The sequence below is a fragment of the Apis cerana genome, linkage group LG6 (genome assembly GCF_029169275.1).
Source record: "Apis cerana isolate GH-2021 linkage group LG6, AcerK_1.0, whole genome shotgun sequence".
Classification (NCBI taxonomy): Eukaryota; Metazoa; Arthropoda; class Insecta; order Hymenoptera; family Apidae; genus Apis; species Apis cerana.
Window position 1 is genome coordinate 16,130,426 of NC_083857.1, and position 20,837 is coordinate 16,151,262.

Sequence of the window (20,837 nt, forward strand, 5' to 3'; positions counted from 1 at the left end):
TATTAATTATCTTTTAATTTACTCAAATTCATAAATTGATTTAATAATTTTGTTTTTGAAACAATACTTTTCATTACAAGATAATCAATGATTATTTTATAATTATATCAATATTTAAAACATTGAGTATTATATTAATTATGTTGTATGAGATAAGAATGTTTTAAAATCTTAACAAAAATGATGATTGTTAATTTAAAAATTTAAAAATGATTTAATATATTTACAGTGTAATAATATGTAAATAATGTTACTATCAAATTTTTATGATCAATAATATAAATATGAGTTATAATATCTAATATTATAAATTTAGCCAACTTACAATCAACAAAATAATTTTTATATAATATTATTGAAATAGATTAATGAAAATTAAAAATTTATATACGAAAACTTATTATTTTGTACTAATTACAATGATAAAATTGAAATTAAAAATATATAAAGAGTATTAATGAGAAAATAATATATAATGACAAATTTGTAAGTAATAAATATTATGATAGACATAATATAATAACATATTAATGTAATAAATTTTTTATTTAATTTTTACTTATTAATACTAAATAAATAATATTATTAATCAATAATATTTTAAATTAAATAAACAATATTTTATATTTTTCATTTTTTTACGATCAATAATAAATAATAATACAACATATCAAGTAAATAGAACAATATATCAATATACAATCAATGCCTTGATTTAATTAGTACAGAATTTTACTTATATGAATCTGTATATGATGGAATAGTCTTAATTTCAATATATTAGAAATTATATTACATTGTTCTATCCTAAATTGACTGTATAGTAAAAACGAAACTTAAATCTATATATATTTTTTTTAATATTAACCGTTAAATATTAATTAAATATTAATCATCGCAATATAAAAATTTATGCATGTATTTTTTGTGGCATCATAATACCCAATAGATGGAAGTTCAAATAAAGAAATACTGAATTGAAAGACTACATTTTCCTTCCTCCATTTTATAAATACAATTATTATAAATATACATTATTTTATTAAATTTTGTATCGTTTACGTTTATTAAAATTACTTAATTTTATTATTATGTTTATTGTAATTCGTATAATTTGGCAACGTAAATTCTTCGATTATCGTAATATAAGCTCAATTTGTTTATAGCATTAATTCTTATTCTTATATTTTAATAAAATAAAATCAAATTCATAGATGAAAGACATTTTTTCGTAATTTGTTCATAAAAGTATTGAAATACTTTTGAATAATTATATAAGAATTATAAAATATGTATCTTTATAATATGATTTTTGTTCATACAAATGTCACGATAGATTTACAATAAATTTCACTCATAAACTTGAAAAATAGGATTGATTAATGTTTTTATAAGCGAACTTCATCGTTTTAACCAAGTCAAAAATTCTAAAAATTTCTTAAATATTTTACTATCGTCCATTATTCCTTTCCCAAATATTGCATTTATAAAGGCATTATATAATGCTATTATAGTATAATTATATTATTATTATTATTATCGAACGGAAAAAGAATATAATGATACCGACTTGAAAGTCACATTTATAACCTATATATGTATACTTTTTTTAAATACAACGAAGTCTTTTGTTTTTCAAATCTGGTGGATCAACCTTCTGCAAGCGGCGGTGTGACCCAACCATATTTCTCGTGCGTTTTTACTAAACTTCTGAAAGATTCTTCTGCGGAACGTCTGTTAAATTCTTTGTTCGTTTTTGGTTTTCTCGCTACACGACCCTGAAAAATAATTTTAGATAAATTTTTTTTAATGTATCAATTATTTATTATTAAAAATTATATTAAGAGATATGTGGAAAAATTAAATATTTGAAATTAGAATGAAAAAAATATTACATAGTGGATTTAAATGGATAAATATATCAAATGAGAGGGAATTCAATAAAAATTCGAAAAATAGAAAATTATATATAATAATATATAATTATATAATAATAAAAAATAAAATAGAAAATTTAAAAATAGTATGAAAAAAAATTTAAAAGACATTTCACCTGGCCTTTAACGATACTAGCTGCAAATTGCGTGATTACAGCTTCAATAGTATATGCACTAGCCCAGCCTCTAGGTGTAAGAAGTTCCATACAAATTGCACCCCCTTCCATCACGAATCCTTTTTCAATTCTTGGTGAAATAACACGCATAAAAGGTGGCGCAAACGGAAAATTCTCCGGAAATACCACGTGGAGAAGTATATAAGGTATATTGAGCTCTCTCATATCTGCAGCCAGTTCACTTTCCGGATCAATCTTGTGTAGTCTTACATGCCATTCGAATAAATTGTCATTTACCAATTCTGCAGTGAAAGTCGATTCGAGTCGATGCTGCATTCTTTGAATCTCGCTAAGTTCTTTCATTAAACGACGTAGACGAACTCTTTTATCCGGCATCGCCATGGTTCCCTAAAAGTAATCATAAAATTATAAAACAAAATTATATTTAAAAAAAAATCTTCATTTATCATTATATATTTAAAACTAAAAAGTAAAGTAAATTTAAAATTTAAACATAAATATATTTAAAACTTTTACTCTTGGACAAAATTTTTTTAATTTTTATTTTTAATATAAGAAACATATTAGATGTTTGGATTTATATTGTATTATAAATAACCATATAATGTAAAATACCTGCGTAGAATTATTAGTGGTTTTTTTTGATTTGAAGAAACAACTTCCATGATTGGAATTACTAACACCCGGATTATCCGACAATGCACCATCAGTTGGAGTGACTGCATCCGGACGATGCCGACTTAGAAGCCTTCTCGATGGTGAACTCGTCGAACTACTTGCTCCATCTTGTTCCGAAATCTTCTCTGAAGATCGAAAAAATTTTCGGAAAGCAGCCACCACTTTCTCTTTCGATCTTGTGGACATGATTTTTCCAATATTGACACACTAATTATAAATTTTTAATTTATTGTAATAATTTTTGCAATTATAATTATGATAAAATAATTATTTTAATCATTATTTTATATAACAACAACATAAATCATAATTATGGTTATTAAAGTAACAATAATTAAACATTAAAATTCAATTTTTATTATATTCTTATCAATTGAAATTAACAAGAATTTAAAAAATATTTTTATTGCAAAAGATAAATAAAACTTATTTATTAAATATGAATATTAATATTTTTACAAATTTTATGAATCTTTTTCATTAAAATTAAAAAATATAATAATAATAATATATAATATTAGAACTTTATTGTTTATTGTTTACTATCATATGCCAAATTATAATAATTATAATAATTCATAATTTATAAATATGATAAAAAAATAAACTAATAAATGTTTAATTATTATTATAAATTATTAAAATTATCATAATAATATTATAATAAAAATTAATAAATCATTATAGGCATTATATGCTATTATAATACAAATTCGTTTTCATTTTAGAATTATAACTTAACTAACAACTTAAAAACGATATTGTATACAATTATAATTATAATCATTATAAAATATCATATTACCTATCTTTTCTTAAAAAAAAAAAAGAAATTTTTTTTGAAACTACAAAAAAGTATTTTTTGATGAAAGGAATGTTTTTAAAATGTAACAAAATATGATATGAAAAGCAAAAATGTTTGCCATATGAAATAGAAGTACGGAAGATTTGGTGCAAGGTTCGGTGGCAGTAAATATTGTGGCAGCATCCGTAATAGTTTCTACTAACAACATTTCTTCACTCACCCTGTTCTCCTTTTGTGATCAGGATTTATTTCTTTCTGACATACTCGATTGTTTGCGAATCATTTTAAATGGCCACTAAAACATTTGTGGTATAAATAATTTACAAAAAAATCGCGTGTCAAGAATATGATGAACGAAGAATGGAACGGAACACGGCGCAGTCTCCACCCTCATTGAACTGGCCGGGCGCGTAGTTCAGAAGGGTTGTTACTTCCACCAATCACAAGATTCCCTCAAATTTCTTCGTTTTGTGTAAACAATTTGATGCGCTTTCTAAAAATCTTGGCTAAGATTAACAATAATTTCCGACCATAAATTGTCAAATCTTTAAGAAAAAAATTCTATTTTTTATTATGTAAATTAAAATAAAAGCAATTTTTTTCAAATAATGAAGTTATATATAACTTCTAAAAAATTTTAAAAAGATAAAATCAATTTAAAAAATTTTATAAAATAGCCTTTTATTATATTATTTCATTAATAATTATGGCAAAAAAAATTTATTTATAGTTGATAATTAAATCAATCAATTTCTTTTATATTAATCAGAATAAAATATTAGAATTTAAAAAATAAAAATAATTGTAAAGATATAATAAATTCATTTTGAATAATAAAATATTCTATCTTTTTTTATTATATATTATATATATTATATATATTATATAAAAAAATAATTCAAAATTAATTTATTTAAATAATATTCAAAAGATATTATAACTTATATAAGATATATATTATTACCAATTCACAAAAATATAGTTCTATATTCTATATCTATAAATAAACAATTTAATATTGATCCAATTTGTGATATTCGATATTAGTATTCAAATATTATATTACATAAAAACATATTTTAAATTTAATGTCATAAAAATCACATAATTAAAAAACTTACTTGTAATATAAAATTTAGACAATATACAATATAACATTAAAAATAACATTAAATAATTATTTAAATAATAATTATTTACTATGTATATTATTTATTTTTCCATGGTACTATTATATAACAATTCAAATATCGATTTGAAAATAAAAAAATTAAAATATGTCTTGCTATATAAACAAAAACTAGAAAACTAGAAAAATACTGCACCCATATCCATTTTAATTCTTCCAGAATATTAGGCTGATAATAAATTAAATGTTCTCTATAAAATAATTCTCCTTGAATGACTATTATATTTTCATTTACATTACCTATTTGTTCACTTATATATTTATTATTTATTTTAGCTGTAACTGAAATAAATTTTATTTTTTTATTATATTATTATAATTAACTACAAAAAATTATACTAAAAAATACTACTAACATTTTTTGTTAAAATTTTGCATAAATACTTCATTCAAAGAATAATCAGCAATTTCCAAACTATGATTATATACTTCATATAAACCTTCACTAGTAAGAAGGCCTTTTTGTTGCAATACCAAATCTCCATAAAATTGTATTTTTTGAACTTCTTCATTCAATACATGAGTAAAAAATGCAAAAGATTCTATTGTTGCATCAAACAATTGCTATAACAAATTAATATGTCATTACTTGTAAATAACAAAATAAAAATAATCAAATTTTTACCTTTAATTGAAAATTAAAGAAAAGTAAAAGTTTAAGAGACTTTATAGGTTTATTTGTATAAAAATGGGCCTCAAATTTTAAAATATCGTTTTTACCATCAATATTTGTATCTATTTCCCGAACCTAAAATCTCAAAAGATTAATAAAAAAATATATATAAAAAAAAAATTGAATAGATATTAGTGCAATAATTTGCATTATGAAATTTTTACATATATATTATAATAACATAAAGATAAAACCTTTATTAATGTACAATTATCTTCAATTTCATTATCCTTATATATTTTAAAACTTGAACAGACTATAGGATTTGTGTTAAAATCTCTATTTGCTAATAATAAATATTTATAATTAAAAAACACATCAGGTTTTTCCATAAGTACACGATTCTTCAATAAGAAACCTAAAAATTACAATAATTATCTAAGCAATAAAATAATAAAAAATATATAACAATAATAATATTTGTAATAATATGCACAAAATAAAATGTCAAAAAATATACCTCCTGTATTATAAATAATAAAAAATGGTGTAATCAATGATAAAATTATGAGTAATAATACAACGAGAAAGCTTAAAGAACATATTTTACTTTTATATTTATAATCAATAGAACTTGAAAATATTTCAATGGCAGCCATTATGATGCGTTGTCTTGACAATGATTAAGAAAATAAATATATATTCACATATGTATATGTGTAATGATAATTTAGAATTTTTAAAAAATAAAATAAATTAAAAAAAAATATAAGATTTATTAAAATTTTTACTTAAGTAAAATTAAATAAATTAGCAATATGAAAAATATAGTATGTTGATATATAAAAATAAGTTAAAAATATTTAAAATAAATTATAATGCTAACTTAAAATTTTTTCTAAAATCCTCAATATTGGTTTTAATAACTTTGGAAAATTAACATTTTAAATAACTTTTTTTAATACATGTATTCTTCATTTGATTTATAAATAATATTAATATTAAATTTCACGCAATCTCTAGGTTTTGCAATGTTTATAGAAACAGATATATACAATGATCGCATGCCGATATATACATTGTTATGGATTCATATTTATATATATATATAATCAATGAAATGAAATTCAATATAATAACTATTTTTTATAAATATTTCGATAATTAAGATCAAGCGTTATATAGAAAAAAGTTATTTAAAATATTTTTATAACATATATTAAGATCATTAAAATCAGAAGATCTTATTTCCATTTTTAAATATTCTAATATTATTGTTATGTTAATAGGTTATGGCATTTTATTTCACTTATTTTACCGGTTTAAATGTTTTTTTTTAAAAGAAGTAATAATAATTAGTACTAATAATTTGATTAGTAAATATGATAAGAATGATTTAAGTGAGAAATAATAAACATAATATATAATAATAATTATTATACATATACAAAAATGTCAATTGATGAAGAAAGAAATAATGTAGTTAAATTTTTAAATGTTTTAAAAAGTATGTTACTAATTATTCTTATTTTATATTTATTTTTGAAATAATAGTAAAATTTCAATCGTACGTTTTTAATAATTATATTTTGTTTTTTATTATATTTCTTTAGTAAAGAAAAAAGATTATCCTGCATTTGAAGAATCTCTCAGCACATTACAAAATTATGCTGCAACTAAAGGTTTGATGGATGAGGATATTAATTTGTTAGTGAATATTATTATAAATACAGATTTAAGTTAGTATATTTCAAATATTATAAGAAGTAAATAATTACATTTTATAAAAAATATAAAGTAAAAAATATATTTAATAGGTGCTACTAAATTGGTATCTTTAGCAAAATGTTTAATTCCTCAATATAAAATATCTGAACATGCAGTTAAATCTATTATTTCTTGGTGCTTATCATCTATAAATAAACTTCCTATTTCTGTATCCATCATTATTATGCAATGGATAATTGGTAATATTATTAATTTATTATTATTTATTATTAATTTTTAATATTAAAATATAATATATAATAAAATAAATAGAATATTTGAGATTAAAATTAAAATATATGTTTTCAGGTATATTGGATCATCAATTAATAGATAAAAAAGTTATAAATATATATTATGATGTTTTTTTTTATATAATATTAAAAAAAGAAAAATTGGTAAATATATTTTTTGCCTATATTATAATTCATATAAAAAAATTATATATAATTGTATCTTCTAATTATAATTAAAAATTTTGATAATAATTATAATATATATATAATTATATTATAAATATATACTATATTATTATAGTAACAATAATATATATCTATATTGAATATTTTTTTTACTATTATCATAGGAAAGACAGATAGCACGTATCATTTATGTATTGACGAAACCAGAAGATGTAACACGTAGAAATATATCTAGATTATTAACTCTCCATCAGAAATATTCAAAACCACAAAAACATATTATTGTTTTATTGTCGTAAGTAATTATGATTTCAAATTTCTTATTTTAAAAATTTAACATTTTAATTTGTTTAAAATTTATTTTAGATTATTTAAATCTTATAAACCTGAATTAGTTCCTGAAAAAATTCAATCTATAAATACAGAAAGTGTATGGAAACCAATACCTGAAGGTTTACGATTAATGTTTCAAGATGCTAAAACTCGTTTAGAAATCCAACAAACACAGGACTTACATCTGGAATATTTTAATTGGAATACATTTGAAGTAAGTATAATAAATATAGAATTCACTTGAAAATAAAATTTACAGTTTTTTTTAATTTTGACAGTCCAAGAAAACAAAAAAAACTGTGACATCTCTATTACCATCTGTAGGATACTTTCAAATTGGTTCTAGTATTTTTAAAGAGAAGAATAAAAAATCTATTTTCGACATTTCTAGGTATATAAATAAATTTTATTCATTGTAAATGTTTATTGATTTATACTTTTTTTTCTAAAATATTTCAGCATAGAAGAATTGGGAAAATTACAATTAAGTATAGAATTACCATGTAATGCTATATCTCTTTTAAGTAATACTGCTGGATACCATCTTCTTACATTTAGCAATTTCCAGTATCAAAGTAGATTTTCTTATAATCTTTATAACACTTTAATAAGAGGTATATTTCAAATAATATGTATCATTTATTTTTAAATATATGTCTATAATATCTTTTTAGAAAAATATATAATGTTTTTCATTTCAGCATTTATGTTGGAAAATGAAAAATTTTCTATGGAAGAAATTAATAAGTTACTTGATATGACTATAGAATTTTCACGATATATGCAACAAGATATACCTGTTGTCAATCATTTTCTTGGTGAATATTTGTATTTTAATACAGGCGAATATCAATCAAAATTACTAATGTTATTACAATGGATGACTTCTCTATCTATCAGTGGTATATTTTCAATAAATGTATTCATTAAGGGATTTTATGCAAAATATTATATAATAAAAAATAATATAAATAAAAAAAGGACATTTTTAAAAATAAAAAATTTATAATTGAATATTTATTTAATTTTATGTAATTAAATTTGTAATTGAATATTTATGATTATTATTGTATGAAATAATATATATATTTTATTATATAATATATAATATATATATATTTTTTTTTAATATTACATATATCTGAAAAAATTATTAGTAATACATTAATTTAGAGAATCTTTTTTATTTTAAAATAAGTAAAATAAATTTATATGTTAAAGGAATAATATAATTTAAAAAAATCATATATTTTTTTAATTTTTTTTTTAATATGTATATAATCCCTTAATATTTATATATATATATATATATATATATATATATAATAAAAATAAAATATTTTTAGATTTACAAGAAAAAATACTAGTGCATGTACAAAATATGTTTTACGAATCATCTTTAATGATAAAGTGTGAAATCATCAAAACATTAAAAATATTGATAACAAATTTGGTATGTTAAAAAAGTTATTTTATTATTTATTTTAATTTTTATAATTTTTTATATCAATAACTCAATTATTTTACATTATTGAAAGTAGATTAATATCAAAGTTAATATTAATAAAAAAATAATATAATTACTAATAAAATTGTAGAATTAAATCAGCCTTTAAAACATTTTTTGTAGTTTATTAGTCAAGGATTTAAAGAATGCTGCCATAAAACACCTGCACCATTTTTAGGACAAAGTGCAATGGATAATTTAGAAGAAGTAATTCCTATTCTTACAAAAATTTCTGAAGAGCTTATTATATCTGGTTTAAATATACATTCATATAATATTTTATTACTTTCAGAAGCATTATCATTTTATGAAGAGGTAAGTAAATATATATATATATATATATATATGAATAAATAATCATACAAATATAATAATAATAAGTTATTATTAATTAAATGAAAACATTACTATATGTGAAATATTAATAACACAATTGCCTAATTTTTTTATTGAAAATATTTAGATTTGTATATTGGAAAATCAAAGTACCATATTATTCTTTACATTAGCACCTTCTGCAGTAATTTATGGAGCTTTTATTACAAAACATCTTGCGATTTTATCAAAAATATGTAAATTGTTATTAAGGTATATATTTTATTATTTTTTTTTAATGTTTATAAATAATTTTTTAAGTTCAACATTTATTCATAGATATCGCGATAGAAGTTTACAATTAAAAACTCCTAAATTACAAAAGTTATTCAAGAAAAAAATTTATACAATATCTATTTATGCTCAAGAAATTGTTGAAGCATTATGGTATGATGAGGTATGTAAATATTTCATTTCAGTTGAATCAATTATAAAAAAATATAATTAAAATATATAATTATATATAATATTAAATATAATTAAAATTTTCATTCAAAAATAATTTAAATTGAAATGCAAACGTTTACTTATTCAATTGTTTAAAAAAATTTTTTTATGATATTAATATTACAAATTAAAACTAAATATTTGTTAAATAAAATTGTTTTCATTGATTTAATTTTTAGAAATTTTTATATTAAAATAATTATATTGAAAGATTGTTAATTAATTAATTATAATCGATAATATAAAAATACTATATTCAAAATATTTTTCTATATGAAATTATTATAATTAAAAATAAAAAAATTGCATGCATTTAATAATATATTTTTTGATAAATTTATATTTTTCAGCTATTTAAGAATCATAAAAATAAATATTTTCTAAAAGATATTCCAGTAGATATAATAGAAGATTTGGAAGACTGTAATATAAATTGCCTTTTAAATATTAGTAATCATTATTCAGTTTTACCATATAAATATACATTGAGCAAAACTGGATTAAATATTAGCACAAAAGAGGTTAGTAATAAAATTGTTTATAGTAGTATATAATTTATGATAAAAGTTTCAAAATAATATTAATAAATACAATAATTTTTAATATTTAATAATATATCTTAGATAATAAAAAGTTCTTTTAAAAACAATCACGTTTTTACAGGATGCTATGAGTATAGCTTTACATTATTATCCAACAATAAATGAATTTCTTAGTATATTTCAAAATTAATTATAATATTAAATATGAATATAAAAATATTTATAATATTTCTGAAATTTATTTTTTATATTTAAAATATTTTTATAATATAAAGATATTTTCAATTATAAATAAATTATATTTTTATTTATAAAATTTATACTTATGAAACCAAGTACATATATGAAATAAGTCAATTTAAATTAATCATTATGTTTTATTTCTTTATTTACATAAAAATTTTCATTTACAGTTCATTTAACAGTCTTTAATACATATATGCCTAATGAAAAATTACATATAAATTATAGTGAATGGCTTGTTCTTATACTTTATAAATTATACAGTTTTTTATTATTTTTTTTATATTTTTCGTTTACATTTATTTTATTCATTTCATGCATTAATATTTAATATAAACATTGCAATAAATTAAAAATTATTCATGTTTAAATAAATAAAAAATCGTAATAATAATCATGCAATAAGTTTCTTTAAGAATTCAATGAGTGTGAACATCTCTTAAATTCAAAATTTATAATATCTATTGAACGTATTCTAAATATACATTGCTTCTAGAAAAGGCCATTCATGCAATATTATTTTTTGTATTATACTTTAAAATAATATATATATATGTATGTGTGTTCCTATATTATCATTAATACTATTGTATTAAAAAATTAATAATATATCATATTAATACACAAATTATTTTTAAACAAAATAATAAAATAGGTTTTAAAAACTTTATAAAAAAAAATAATTCAAATTGAAACTGAGTAATATATTTCTTTGCTACAGATTGATTTTCAAGAAATATATATATATATATATGATTAATGTATTTTTTAATAATAACTATTTATATTGCTTAAAAGTTCAATCATATTATGTAATGAATGAATAAAAAAAATGTATAATACTAATTGAATTAAATGAAAGATTTACTATATATATATTACTGCATATAATGTGTGTATTATTCAATTAATATAATATCATATAATACATTTTTCTACATTTTTTCCCCATTATAAACTGATATAGCTATGTTATAGTCTGTCATGATGTTAATAATAATTTAAATATAGGAAGAAATATTTATATGTATAATGATAACATCAAAAACTTAGAATTTCTATCAATATTATAATATGTTATAAATTATCTCTAGTTTTTAATTAATTATTTGAATTTATAGAATTTTATTTAATATCATAATATTTATATCATCTAAAAATCTTTTACATTAAGCTGCAAATTAACTATTTTTAAAAATCGGTGGAATAACTAGATATGTGCTCATATGTCTAATTATTTATATGCATATTAAATTAATTATTAATAAAATAATGCTAAAAAATTATATTTTGTCAAAATATTAATGTATGTTGTGATTATAAAATACATAAAAGAATTGACAGAGAATGTTCACCTCTACCAAAATTTTCAATAAATTCTTTTTTTTTTTGTAATAATATACAAAATAACATTTCATTTGCAAATATTATGGAAAATTGTTATATATTTTCATTAATAATAAGCATTTTACTATGAATAGTATAGTTAAATGTAATCAATCTTGAGCAATGTATTCATGTTATCTATACTATTTTAAATTGTAATATGCTTTTATGGACTGTCTTTGGCGTACATATATTCTCAGACTAGAAAATGATAGTATTGGGAGGCCTGGAATGTGAAATTCTATTTAAAAATAATAAACGGAATTTAGCAGATTTGGTAAAAGTGCACATTTTTAATAATAAAATTTTGTTTCTCTATTGCAGTAATTATAGTAAATTAATTATAGTTAATTTGTTCAAATTAAATAGTACGTGCAACATAAGATAATTTTTAAAAATTAAAAATATATAATGTTTTCAGAAATAAAAATATTTATAGCAATTATATCCAATACTTATGATGCATGAACTACTTTGAGAAGCCTAATATTTTATTATAAAGATAGTAGATAAATCATTATTATTATAAACTATTATCAAAGGAATTTATTATAAACATACAATGTTATAGCAATAAACAATAACGATTAATATTTTATTGTCATGAATTTGAAAAAATCATTGAAATAGTTATGTTTATTCAAATTAAACTATGAAATAGCATTTATATAATTATAGTCTATGACTGGCAGTCATGCATTCAATTGTAATACACAATGATTTATTTTGAAGTTAATTTAAATTAATACTAATAATATCACTGCAGTTCCATGTTGACATTAAGTTCAATTTGAATACAAATTTATTAATAAACTTGTTTTTTCAATTTTTCCAAAAAACTTTTTTTGTCAAATTTTCCAAAATATATCAAATATATACCAAAAAATGTTTTGAAAAAATAAACATAATAATAATAATAGTAATGTATTTTTTTTCTTTTTTACAACATTAAATTGTATTCAAAAGAAAATAAAACAGTTATAATTAACAGAAAATATTTAAAGAAATACTTTTGTTTATTTTTAATATTTCAAATAAGATTTACTATTAAAAAAAATACGATTCCTAATCATAATTGTATAGCTTTTATTTCATATAAATAATAAATATTTCTGTACTTCATGCATATAATCATACATTAATGATATTTTAAAAAATAATTCACTGCAATAAATGTTACTTTTAGTTTCAAAAATGCTGTAAAATATAAGAAAAATTCATTATGTGCGTTTATAAAAATTTTCATTATGTGATTATATAAAAATGAAAATATATTATTTTTTTTTTTTACATAAATATTGAATTGAAAAAAGTATTATATTGTTAAATTTTCTTAAATAATTTCTTTAAATTCCAATTTTAAAATTTATGGAACAATGCCAGAAACACATATTTAAATTATTTAATTAAAAAAAAAATTTTAAATATGGAATAATTTTTCTAAAAAATTTTAAATTCATAAACTGTATTATTATAACTTCATAGATAAAAAAATTTATTTCACATAAAAAAAAAAAAAATAAACACATATCTAATAATCACATTAAAGATAGTATTACATTATTTAAGATAGAAAAAATATTATAAATTTATTTTCACTTACATCGCAAATTTCAATATATCAATATATTAATATCAATATATATTTTATATTTCATACTGTTAAAAAAAATCACTTTAAATTAGTTAACATTTACGAAAAACTTTAAATAGAAATAAAAAAATTGTATAATTTTTTTAACAAAACGGAATTTATGTTTTATATTTATAAATGCTAAATGAATACTTATGACAATTTTATAAATAATTTTTCTTTAAAATTTAAAATCAATAATGTTTTGTTTGAAAATGATAGCAAATATATATAATATTTTATATATATTTATCATATATTTTTTTCTATTAAAATAAGAAAATTCTATTAAAAAAAAAAATATATTTATGTATACTTTAAATTTAATAAAATTGAAAATATTAATAGTTCTGACATTATTGCCATTTCTAAAGAAAAAAATTGTATTGCAATTTATATTGCATTTTGTAGATGATATAAAGTTAAGATACTTCGTTGTTTGATGTCATATATATTTGATTAAATTTGAATTCTTATTTTTTGCATCAAATATACTAAGGGCAGTGACTATAGCACTTTTGTAAAAAAATTTGTTTCACAGTTTTACAATTAATAAATTATAATGAATTATAAAAATTCAATTTTGTAATGAATAATCTTGTATGACATGAGGTACAGATTAATTTTTATTATAATATTGCCAATATTCTTTTTCATTCACATATATGTAATGAAAAAGAATCATTAAAAATGCGTACAATTAATAACAAATATAAAATAGGCGTTTTGTATTCAAAGAATATGCAATTAATTGCATGTTGATATATTTAGCATATCATAATTTGATTTATATACACTATATCTTATTTTAAGTTTAGCTAATATTTTTAAATAATTAAAAAGTAGTCAGAAAAAGTTTCTGTTAATTTTTCTTAAAATAGAATATTTGTATAAAATTTTGTATTTTATATACTCATAATTTTTATTATCAAACAGAATTCAAAAATAGCTTTATGTCAGTCAAGCATCTCGTATTTAAAATATTTATATTGAATATTTATGAAAGAAATATTATTTATTACTTCTCAAACTACAATATACAACATTAAATTCTAATTCAGATTAACTAGCAAGTGACAATGATAATATATAATTCAAATGCACTTATCGTCATGAGGATACTGCAAGTGATAAATAAATAAATGAGTAAAAATTTTTTACATGTTGATAATTAGTATTAGAAATTAAAAACATATACTATTCTATTTTTTAAATTTTTAAGCAATCGTCAACAAATAAAATAAATCATTTCATTGATATTATGATTTATACTTCATTTTTTATATTTTGAAATAATAGAAACGAGAGATTTAACTGACAATTTATATTAAACTAAAATTCAATTTTGAAACTAATCTGTACAATGATATAAATAGTGAAGCCAAATATTAAAACATCTGCAATCAAAGCCTATGTAATTAATAGCTAAAGATAATTATTTTAAATAATATTCTTTATTATTACTATCAAAAACAGTCATTTAAAAGAAAAGCAAATGATAAATATAAAATTTTTCTCAATATTTCATTTTTTAACTTTTCAACAAAAAATAATTTTTTTTAAATGAAATAAAATTAAATAAATTTTTTTGTTATTTACTATAAAAAAATCATTTAAAAATATTTTCATGTCCATTATAATATGTAATGCAAAAATTAATTGTAATAATTAAACAAAATTTTTAGTTTTTTAGATATCCTTGATCACTTTACCTCAAATTTTGAACATCTATCTTTGGCACAGTATGTTAATTAAGCGAAAATAGATTATATCTATAAGTAGAAAGAAATGAAACAAAAGACAGCAAAAATATGCATACACGCTTTTCATCACTATCAAAATTTTTCATAATCTATTATTACATAATGAGAAACTTAAACGCGAATCGTGCTACTATTTAAATTATAAAGGAGTATGGTTACACAAATAAGTCCTTTTTAAAATTGTTCTTATTTAAATATAATAAATTCTATTAAAAAGAAATGAAAAAAAAAAAGATGAAAAACGTTGAACTTGAACTTGAAATGTTGAGATGCTGTTTGTTAAACACAATGAATATGCATACATTTCTATGTCTAACATTTATATGTACATAGATACATGCATGTATAGATATATATGTGATTTATATATATGTATATATATATATATATGAATGAATCTATGTACGTATACATATCATTAATGAAAGTAAATTATGATGATATTGTTTTGATAATGAAATTCAGTTCAATTGATTCAATATTAGTATAACCATGATTAAAGCACTTGTATGTGCATATTTGTCTCTAACACTTGCACATTGTCTTTTCACTATTGAATGCTTCACTTCACTCTTTACAATAACACTTTTATACACAAAGCAGTATGTATCTATTTCTTTTTTTCTTAAAAAAGAAAATATGAGTATAACAGTTTCACAATTAACAAAAGAGCAACAAAATAAATAGCTCAGTCCCAACTGGCATCACTCTCACCCTCATCTTCTTCTTCTTCTTCTTCTTCTTCTTCTTCTTCTTCTTCTTCTTCCTCATCGGAAAACATAGTATCATATATATAATCTGGATCATGTAGGAACTCATCATGGCTTCTTTTACTTAGTCCCATTCCTAGTCTACGCTTTTTTGTTGTTAAGGCAAGTTCGTCTTCTGCTGTTCTTTCCTTACGAAATTCATAGACTAATGGATAGATATATTCAATTGCAGCTTGAACAGCAGCAACATTGGGAGCTACAATATTCATTTTAATACTCAATAAATAAAGCAATTAAAATCGAAAATAAAAGCAATAAAAATACATTTATATATATGAATTTAATATCTTCATAATTATAATTATTAAAATATAATTAATATAAATTGTAATTCAATAATAATACAAACCTGTTACAGTAACACTTCCAGTAGAAAATATTTTCAATGTAGCTTTTGGTTCTTTTAACTTATATGTAACACCAGGATGAAGTTCAGGTTCATAACTAAACAAAATAAATGTTATATAAATATTTTTAAATAAAAATAATACATAATATTATATATACATATTTTAAATATATAATTATATATTATTACATATATATATTATGTATTATTTTAAATATATATATATCTTTATTTACTTTATATTTATTTATTTCTTTTATATATAAATATATATTATAAAAATATATACAGAATGTTCCAAAAATATTGAAACATCCATAAATTGGAGATTCCTGAAATAATTTCAAGTAATAATTTCCTTTGTAAAAAGTTATGATTTTATTATAAATTATTAATAAAAAATATTGGCTAATTATAAAATACATATCTCATTGAACCATGACAATAGTATTGGCTATATGCCGCCGACTAAATACGAACAATATAAGCAATATATATCGTAGAATATGAGATATAATATACAAATATGAATATAAATATTTTTTATTTTATTATTTTTATTAAAAAAATTATATCGAATTATATCATGAAAAATAATTATAATATTCAACTTTTTTTGACATGCTTAAATTTATTTATGCTCAGTTGTAGTCAACGTTATTGTGGCAACTTGATTAGTTATTTACTCTATGATTGACCAATATTTTGATTAATAACTTGTTGATAACTTATTAATAGAGCTATAACAAAAGCGAAGAAAAATGTTGCTTAAAATTACTTTAGGAATTATAGATGTTTCAACATTTGTGAGATATTCTATATATCTACATGTATCTAAATAATATATATAATTATATATTCTTAAATATATTTTTATAAATAAATAAAAAAAAGTTTGTAAGTATACTCACTCTGCATTTTCTTTATGACATGATGAAAATGATGTTATTTTGATTGCAAATGGCATGCAACATGTACCCAATACATTGACTACTCTATAATTATTAAATCGTACTTTAAATCCAAGCTTCTGAAGCGAACGAGCAAAACGACGAGCTGCAATTTTTGCTTGAACTTCACTTGTTGCACCAGTACATGTTACTTTACCAGAAGACCATATAGAAGCAGTAGTATAAGGTCTTCTTAATTTCATAGTTATCATCTATAACATATATATATATTTTAAAAATATTGTTTACAAATATAATTCAATGTTTATTAAAAAAATTTCTTTGTTTAATTATAAAAATTCACATATTTTTAAAATGCAAAATAAATATATCAAATTTAAAATTGAATTAAAGGATTATTGATTGCTTTTCTATAACATTTGAAAAACTGTAAAATCAAAAGAATTTGTACTTTTAAATATTTTGTTATGGAAAAATTAATATAAATATAATAATAAATATATTGATTATTATATTGTTTATTATAGATATTCAAATGTTTTTTTTTATAAGTTCAATAATGATAAAAAGTATTGATATATAATATATATATAATAAAAATAATTTAACTTTTGGGGCAATTAAAAATTAAAAATGAAAACAACAAATTTTTTTGAAAATGTAAATAAACTTAACTAACTTAATTTAGAAAATTCATATTAGACATATGCTTATATGAACTTTTTTTTATTATATTTATATTCCAAATTCATTTGTGCTAAATTTTTCATAAGCAAAGAAAATAATAAGAATTAAATATTAAATAATATTTTTAATATGATTAACATGTATACACGATAATACATGAAATAATATATCAATTGCTAATTTATAATAATTATAAATATTATATCTATAATATCAATACATTGTGACAGTACAATTATTTTTTCAATATATATATTAACTTTTGAATAAGATTTGAATCATCTTAAATCTTTTCATTCCATTATAAACAATTGTTATAATTATTATACTTCAGATATTATATGAAATATTTTGAAAAAATAATTATATAAATATGACAAAATCTAAATAGAGTATATATATATTGAATCATTTTTATCTATCTTTGAATTATTAAAGAATATCATTATTTATATATTATACATATATACATAATTGAAATATATTATATTATAATAATTTATTACAAACAAGAAACAAATTAAAACATACCCCATTTTCTCTTCTATATTCCACATTAGATCCATTTAATGCAATTTCTCGTAAATTTAAATGACATCTAACACTAAAACTGCAAACTACATTATTAATAACAATATCCAATTCACGAGGTTCCTGTTCATGAGGCTCCATGTAAGGTTGAATCTGTCCATCAAATATCCTGTCATCTTTCTCTTCTTTACATATATCAGTATCATTCAAATTCTTTACATCTTCTACATGATTTATTGATGAGTTTGTTAAAGGTTTCATGCCATTCTTTTGAATAGCAGTTGCCATAATATATATCTAAAAAAATGTATAAAATATATAATCAATAATAATTATATAATATAATACAAATATATAATAATATTCAATATAAAATAATATATCATTTTATTACATAGCTTTTCAAGTTATAAAAGATCTTTATTTTTTATGGAAATTAATATTATTTAATGTAATAATCTAAAATAAATTATTTATTTTTTTAATAAATTATTATTATAAACAATCATTGGTTATATAGATAAATGTGAATATAATAAAAAATATTAATAATAAATATTTAATTTTATTAATTAAATGTTTTACTTAACAATTGAAATTTTGTTATAAATATTATATAAATCAATTTATGCTTTAATTTTAAGTTTGGATTATATTTATTTTTTCTAATTTTTTAAATTTTAAATTTATATTTTTTAATTTTTAGTAATTTTTTATTATTTATATTATATGCTCAAATGTAAAAATTTTAAGAAATTAAACAAAAACAATAACTAAAAAATAAATTATTTTTTACGAAAGTAATTTTATAATAAAATAAAGCTTTAAACTCACCTTATATAAAGATTAAAATAATTAATAATAATATCTTATATATATATAATATCATTTAAAATTATTACTGATGTTATCTTATATGAATGATATATGATAAATATATATTTATATTTTTTAAAGGATACATAAAAAAGATTAAATTAAAAAAAATAATAAGTTTTTAAAAAAAGTTAACTTAAAATTTTATGAAATAATTTTGATAATAATGATTAAAACATCGTAGAAATTTGAAAACATTTAAAGAATATAATGTTCGGAGAAATGTTTAAATATATACAGAAAATTTTAGAAAAGTATATTTCGAATATGCTAAAAAATGTTCGAATGATTTTCTTCGATGTTAGACAAGATGACAGTAAGAAAAGATGAAAAGCTCAATTACTATTTCTTATAGCGTTAAATGACCATTATATTAAATGAGAAGGTTAAAATTTTTAGCAACAAAGACAATCATAATAGAAATCATACTCACGTGTAACTATGTTAGATGCTTCAGTTACTTTTTAATTAAAGATAACTTCTTTGTTGACAATTACTAGGAGAATGCAAAGTTAGCTCAATAATCACTGCCATTGTTTTCGGCCATCTTCACTAGACTAGCTACAGATCAAAGTCACGGACGCGGCAATGATATATAAAAGGGAATACACATTATTAAAATATGAACATATAATTTTCCTAATATTTTTTTAGCAAACTTTTGATTTTATTACATTTTATAATTATAATTCATAAATATAATTCTTGCTCAATATTATTATTTAAATAAATATTAATTTCTTTATTTTGATAAATCTTAAATATTGAAATAAAAATATTATCACTAAATTTAATATATCATTAATTTAATCCCTAGATTTCTTCTAGAATTCAGGTAAAAATTTTATAAATTACATTTATCTTCTTTATATTTAATTTAAATAAGATATTATTAAATATTAAAATAATTAATAATGACGAAAATATTTTTGTATA

At 18.9% G+C, this 20,837-nt stretch overlaps 4 protein-coding genes and 1 long non-coding RNA gene across 6 annotated transcripts; 2 read left to right on the top strand and 3 right to left on the bottom strand.

Moving 5' to 3' along the window:
• Window positions 1-527: 527 nt before the first annotated feature.
• Window positions 528-2,938, bottom strand: LOC107999188 (ubiquitin-conjugating enzyme E2Q-like protein 1). Its single transcript, XM_017058885.3, has 3 exons — window positions 2,690-2,938; window positions 2,054-2,461; window positions 528-1,778 (listed from the first exon to the last, which is right to left on the bottom strand). Exons 1-3 carry the CDS (start codon window positions 2,936-2,938, stop codon window positions 1,650-1,652), a joined length of 786 nt encoding a protein of 261 aa, XP_016914374.1. The 3' UTR covers window positions 528-1,649.
• On the top strand, window positions 2,331-3,464 carry LOC133666344 (uncharacterized). Its single transcript, XR_009830399.1, has 2 exons — window positions 2,331-2,467; window positions 2,727-3,464. It is a non-coding gene; the product is annotated as an uncharacterized LOC133666344 (long non-coding RNA).
• A 1,030-nt stretch (window positions 3,465-4,494) lies between these two features.
• LOC107999093 (transmembrane protein 231) lies at window positions 4,495-6,950 on the bottom strand. Of its 2 annotated transcripts, XM_028667357.2 has the most exons (6): window positions 6,246-6,438; window positions 5,880-6,031; window positions 5,614-5,777; window positions 5,372-5,494; window positions 5,103-5,310; window positions 4,495-5,028 (listed from the first exon to the last, which is right to left on the bottom strand). In XM_028667357.2, the coding sequence occupies exons 2-6, from the start codon at window positions 6,016-6,018 to the stop codon at window positions 4,766-4,768; spliced, it is 897 nt and encodes a 298-aa protein (XP_028523158.1). In that variant the 5' UTR covers window positions 6,019-6,031; window positions 6,246-6,438; the 3' UTR covers window positions 4,495-4,765. The 2 variants fall into 2 exon arrangements, with proteins under 2 accessions (XP_028523158.1, XP_061932772.1); XM_062076788.1 differs by lacking the exons at window positions 5,880-6,031; window positions 6,246-6,438 and adding an exon at window positions 6,931-6,950.
• On the top strand, window positions 6,418-14,952 carry LOC107999094 (centromere protein I). Its single transcript, XM_062076786.1, has 15 exons — window positions 6,418-6,866; window positions 6,973-7,098; window positions 7,177-7,326; window positions 7,436-7,524; window positions 7,713-7,843; window positions 7,915-8,095; window positions 8,160-8,272; window positions 8,341-8,495; window positions 8,583-8,783; window positions 9,228-9,334; window positions 9,512-9,703; window positions 9,852-9,976; window positions 10,043-10,160; window positions 10,561-10,731; window positions 10,874-14,952. The coding sequence occupies exons 1-15, from the start codon at window positions 6,812-6,814 to the stop codon at window positions 10,940-10,942; spliced, it is 1,983 nt and encodes a 660-aa protein (XP_061932770.1). The 5' UTR covers window positions 6,418-6,811; the 3' UTR covers window positions 10,943-14,952.
• On the bottom strand, window positions 11,116-20,492 carry LOC107999192 (TATA box-binding protein-like 1). The gene is made up of 5 exons (XM_017058890.3): window positions 20,335-20,492; window positions 19,026-19,322; window positions 17,808-18,058; window positions 16,897-16,991; window positions 11,116-16,743 (listed from the first exon to the last, which is right to left on the bottom strand). Exons 2-5 carry the CDS (start codon window positions 19,311-19,313, stop codon window positions 16,466-16,468), a joined length of 912 nt encoding a protein of 303 aa, XP_016914379.2. The 5' UTR covers window positions 19,314-19,322; window positions 20,335-20,492; the 3' UTR covers window positions 11,116-16,465.
• Window positions 20,493-20,837: the final 345 nt, after the last annotated feature.